Source organism: Nelumbo nucifera, chromosome 3, assembly GCF_055504915.1.
Source record: "Nelumbo nucifera cultivar China Antique chromosome 3, China Antique-T2T, whole genome shotgun sequence".
NCBI lineage: Eukaryota > Viridiplantae > Streptophyta > Magnoliopsida > Proteales > Nelumbonaceae > Nelumbo > Nelumbo nucifera.
Genome location: NC_142651.1, coordinates 6,887,041 through 6,892,734, shown reverse-complemented (window position 1 = coordinate 6,892,734; position 5,694 = coordinate 6,887,041). Strand labels below are relative to the sequence as shown.

The 5,694-nt window shown below is 40.4% G+C and overlaps 1 protein-coding gene across 1 annotated transcript; it reads right to left on the bottom strand.

The window, feature by feature from the left end:
- Window positions 1–2,822: 2,822 nt before the first annotated feature.
- LOC148800931 (zinc finger BED domain-containing protein RICESLEEPER 2-like) lies at window positions 2,823–5,116 on the bottom strand. The gene is made up of 3 exons (XM_088899522.1): window positions 3,199–5,116; window positions 3,013–3,121; window positions 2,823–2,901 (listed from the first exon to the last, which is right to left on the bottom strand). Exons 1-3 carry the CDS (start codon window positions 5,114–5,116, stop codon window positions 2,823–2,825), a joined length of 2,106 nt encoding a protein of 701 aa, XP_088755648.1.
- Window positions 5,117–5,694: the final 578 nt, after the last annotated feature.

The window sequence follows — 5,694 nt, the reverse complement described above, 5'->3', positions numbered from 1 at the left end:
CTTGGTTGACCACGAGCTGGGAATCACTGCAGATAACCATGTGCTTTGCTCCGACCTCGTGCGCTAGGTTTAGCCCGGCAATCAGTGCCTCGTACTCTGCCTCGTTGTTGGATGCCGCGAACTCAAAGTGTAGTGCGTATTCCAATTTTGTTCCGCTCGGGCCGCGTAGCACTATTCCAACCTCGCTGCCTTGTTGGTTCGAGGAGCCATCTACGTGAAGGATCCAGGGCTCCTCATCCCAGTTCGCGCTTGGTCTAACCAGGAGGGATGCCACACTGGCTGCTACTTCACGGGGTTCGGACTCGTTTGGCTTGGGAGCTCCGAGTTCGCCCAAACTGGGGATCTCGGGCTCGACCGGCTCAGGGGCTTCGAGGCTAAACGTGCATTCTGCGATAAAATCTGCCAAGGCTTGGGCCTTGATGGCAGTTCTTGGCTTGTACTGGAGATCGTACTCGCTGAGTTCGATGGCCCACTTCGTCAGCCGGCCGGAAACCTCGGGTTTGAGTAAAACTTGTCTCAGAGGTTTGTCAGTCAGGACGAAGACGGTGTGAGCCTGGAAGTACGGGCGGAGTTTCCGTGCTGCTACCACCAGGGCATACGCTAGCTTTTCTATCTGCGGGTACCTTGTCTCTGCTCCCTGCAAGATTTTACTAACATAATATATGGGTCGTTGGACCCGGTCTGCCTCCTTTACTAGTACCGAACTGACCACCTCGTCGCTAGCCGAGAGGTACAGTTCTAAGACTTCGCCTTCCTCGGGCCAAGCTAAGGTTGGCACACTGGCGAGGTAGCCTTTTAGCTCGTCAAACGCGAGCTGACAGTCTTGGGTCCATTCGAACCCTTTGCCTTTGATTGCTTTGAAGAAGGGTAGGCAGCGATCTGCCGACTTGGACATGAAGCGGCTTAGAGCGGCTATGCGGCCGTTTAGCCTTTGGACTTCTTTTATTTTCCGAGGTGGTCTCATATCTAGGATGGCTTTTATTTTGTCTGGGTTGGCCTCGATGCCGCGTCGATTGACAACGTAGTCCAGGAACTTGCCCGAGGTGACGCCAAAGACACATTTGTTGGGGTTCAATTTCATGTTATACTGACGCAGGATTTGGAAGACAGAATCTAAGTCTTGTATTAATTCTTGTGAAAACTGTGTTTTGACGACCATGTCGTCTACATAGCACTCAATCTTTGTGCCGATTAGGGGCCGAAACAGCCTATTTACAAGTCTTTGGAAGGTTGCCTCGGCGTTTTTTTAACCCGAAGGGCATGACCTTGTAACAGTATAGACCGAACTCGGTTATGAAGCTGGTTTTTTCCTCGTCGGATTGGTCCATCCGGATTTGGTTGTAGCTTGAGTAGGCATACAGGAAGCTTAGCAATTCATGTCCCGAGGTCGCGTCCACTAGGCGGTCAATCCTAGGAAGGGGGAAGCAGTCTTTCGGGCAAGCTCGGTTCAGGTCGGTGTAGTCGACGCACATGCGCCACTTGTCGTTCGCCTTTTTCACCAGCACAGGGTTGGCCACCCAGCTCGGGTAATGGACTTCCCTTATGAAGTCTGCCGCGAGGAGCTTTTCGACTTCCTCGTCGACCGCTTTCCAGCGCTCCGGGGCTAAGTTCCGTTTCTTCTGTCTAACGGGTCTGACTAAAGGGTCAGTGTTAAGTTTGTGAGTTATAAGACTAGAGTCAATACCGGGCATATCGGCCGCAGACCATGCAAAAATATCTAAATTTTGGAGTAAAAAACTTACCAGTTCGGTCCGTAGGGGTTCTTTGACAGAAGCACCAATCTGGAATGCGCGAGCTGGGTCTGTAGGTGAGGTCGGGATCGCGACTGTTTCTTCTGTTGGCGAGGCTCGTTCTTCGCCTTGCTCCGTAGGCCGCTCCAGATCGAGGTCGTCGGCCGGCTTGGACTTGCCCTTTAGGGCGGCAACGTAGCACTTGCGGGACTCGAGCTGGTCGCCCCGCACTACCCCCACACCGAAGTCCGTAGGGAACTTCATGGCCAAATAGTAGGTGGAGACCACCGCCCGCAGGATATGCCTGATTGGCCGTCCTATTATGGCATTGTATGGGGAGGGGGTCGCGACCACCAGGAAGTCGTGGTTGAGTCTGACCGCACAAGGCCACGTGCCGACTTCCACGGGCACCGTTATTTTTCCAAGGGGCCTGACTTCCTCCCCGCTAGACCTGTTCATGGGCTGGCTCGGGCCGGGCTTTTAGTGTTCATTAACGAAAAAATAATAGGCCCGAGCCCGAGCCCGGCCCGACCAACGGGCCTAGAACTTGGGCCCGAGCCCGAGCCCGAAGCCCGACCTAATAAAAGAAATTAAAATTTTTCCCTACATTATCTATTTTAATTCAGATGTTTTTTCCCCTATTTAAATAAACACTATTTTACATTCTTAAATCAAAAAATTTATTCAAATGGAAATCACATAACCCATTTTAATTTATTCTTTTTTTTTTTTACAATCAAGTGAATCAACAACCTTCTTTAAGGTTGTTTAATATATTCCCTGTTGTTTGGTTGTTTCTCTACAACCAAGGCAAACCTGAAATAAAACACAAAAGAGCAAATCATATAGGTTCATATTCCTACAAATAGCATCACAAACTAAAACTAAATTCATATAACTTCAAGTTCATGTTCCTCCAAAGTCATAAAAAAATAATCTGAATAAGACAAACAAAATCCATAAAACATGTTCTCCATCCATTCTTGAATTCACCAACAAGATGGAATATTCCAACTCTCAAGTTCCAAGCCATTCTAAAAAATAAAATAAAAGACTTCATTGCCCATATGACCATATCAAATAAAACATGTTCTAGGCTTCTAGCCATCTCCATTCATTCTTGAATTCACCAACAAAATTGAACATTCCAACTTCCAAGTCCCAAGCCATCCTACAAAAGAAAATAAGAGATAAATTCAGTACCCATGTCACATATGTAATTTGTTATCATGTCAAATGACAAATAAATAATGGAAATATATGTTATTATAATACCTAAAACATATTATCAAGTTCAATATTTTCATCATCATCATCATCACTACTATTTGATTCTCCATCCTCTTCTAACAAGCTTGAACCTGAAGAAGCCCCTAACAAGCTTGATCCCCCTGCATACAATTGGTAAATCTATTAGAAAAAATTCAATGAATCATATATTTTAATAAACAATAAATAAAAAAATTACCTAATACAAGGCCTTGTGCACGAAGCCAATCTTCAAGACAAACCAAAGCTTGAATTGTCTTGGACTTAAGTGAACTTCTCCAAGGATTGATCACCTTCTTTCCAATGCTAAATGCAGATTCGGATGCAACTGTGGAAATAGGAATATCCAAAATATCTCGAGCCATTGATGCCAATTCAGGATACCTAAGAGAACTCTTATTCCAATACTCCAAAACATCAACATCTGCTTTGATATCAAGGTTTTGTTCCTCCAAATAAAGGTCTAACTGAGTTTTTTCACTTTGAATCTTTCTTTTCGAATTCAAAAATTGCTCATAATCCTCAAACCCATCACCATCATCATTTCTCTCACTCATGTCAAATTGACTAGAAAATCCAATAAAGGAGGTGGAGGAAAAGTTTTCTTTGTATTCATTAAACAAATCATGGAGAGTTTTAGTTATAGCATTAACATGCTCCTCAGCTTCATCCCCATAAAGTTTATCAAAACAATACTCCACTAACCTAATCTTGCAACGAGGATCTAACACAGTAGCACAAGACAAAATCATACTATATTCAGCCCAATATTTATCGAATTTATCCTTCATTTTTCTAACCATGTCAGTCATAAAATTCTGAGGTTCGTTACTCACTAACATCAAATGTCTATGAATCATCCACACTCCCTTGAAGTAAATGTTTGAAGTAGGGTACTTAGTGGCAGAAAACATGCAAGTAACATCATAAAAAACCTTTAAGAACTTGTGAAGCTTATCCACTTTTCCCCATTCTTCTTCCGAAAGCATAAACATTTTAAAAATATTATCCCTTTGCCCCCAATGTTGTAAGACTTGCTTATAATAAATGGCATGTTCAAGCATCAAATAAGTTGAATTCCATCTCACACACATATCTAACATCAATCTTCTAGTTGTGTTTAAGTGAAAACTTTTTTCAGCAAGTTCATAAAATCTATGCTTTCGGGCAGCTGATTTCTTTATATTTTTCACACCATCCCGAATCTTACAAACAACATCATCAACAATATTCAAACCAGCTTGCACAATAAGATTCAAAATATGGCTACAACAACGAACTTTGAAAAAATCACCACCACACACCAAAGATTTATGTATTGAAGATCTCAATTTCAAAGAGTTAGCCATCACATCATTATAACTAGCATTATCTAATGTGATGCTAAAAATTTTCTGATCAATATTCCATTCGCTTAAGCACATGGCCACCTCATTTGCTAAAGACAATCCATCAAAAGGAGGTGCCAAAGCTTTAAAGCGAATAATTCTTTTCTGTAACTTCCAATTGTTGTCAATCCAATGAGCAGTTATACACATGAATTCATCATCAGTGTGCTCAGATCTCCAATTATCGGAAGTTAAACAAATCCGACCAAGTGTATTAGACAAATCACTTTTCACACCCTCTCTCTCTTTCACATAACTAGACATGATATCTCTTTTAGCAGTATGCCTACTCACATTTTTAAATTCAGGATTTATAGATTGAATAAAGAATCTAAAACCAGGTTCTTCAACAGTAGTAAAAGGGTGTTTTCCACATACAAGAAAAACTGATAATGCCCTACGAGACTCTTGTTGATCAAACTTGTAGTTTTTCAAAGAAGTACTCCCATCAGTGTTTGATTGAGTAGTTACTTTGTATTGTCTAATATCCTGAATTCTACGTCTAGGGCAACGCTCTAAATGACGCTTCAAGTGAGTAGTTCCCTTACTTGACTTACCTTGTAATATTTTCATGCAGTGCTTACATCGTGCCTTCTCCGAATTAATCTTTTCCATTTCTTCCCACACCTTAGATGTCAATCTTTTCTTAGTGGAAGTCTGATCAAACTCTTGATAGTCATCATCAACTAAATCTACTCCAGCAGCCGCATTTTCACTTGTCATTGACATGATAGTAATTATTAAATATGAAATAACCTGCATAATGAATTCTAATTTTATCAATAAGACAAGCATATATTAAATAAAAAACTAAAAGAAATTTCTACAAATTTTTTACATTAAAAAAGAATATAATTTCTGAATCTGCAAAAAAAAACAATTGCTGATTATCCAATATAAATTCTGAATTCAATAATCAATATAAATCAGAATTTATTTACATTAAAAAAGAGTATAAATTCTGAATTCAATAATCAATATAAATCAGAATTTATTTACATTAAAAAAGAATATAAATTCAGTATAAATTCTGAATTCAATAATTAATATAAATCAGAATTTATTTACATTAAAAAAGAATATAAATTCAGTATAAATTCTGAATTCAATCTTATTCTTTTCTGACTTCACAAATTGCAATCTTATTCTTTCCTGACTTCACAAACTCAGATCCAGAATCTTCTGGGGATCAAGATGATCAGATTATGGTTGTAAATGTAATGTTCCTGGTCTGAGGCACTGCAGGAATTTTGAAGTAAATCAAGCCAAATGTAATTTAAATGACTAAATTTAGGTCTGAGATGCTA

Bases quoted from the DNA above. Each gene is read 5' to 3' on its own strand.
- LOC148800931 (XM_088899522.1), bottom strand. From the start codon at position 5,116: ATGTCAATGACAAGTGAAAATGCGGCTGCTGGAGTAGATTTAGTTGAT. The intron at 3,122-3,198 runs GTAATTTTTTTA...AATTGTATGCAG, and splicing joins TGCACAAGGCCTTGTATTAG to GGGGATCAAGCTTGTTAGGG. The intron at 2,902-3,012 runs GTTTTAGGTATT...TTTCTTTTGTAG, and splicing joins AATATTGAACTTGATAATAT to GATGGCTTGGGACTTGGAAG.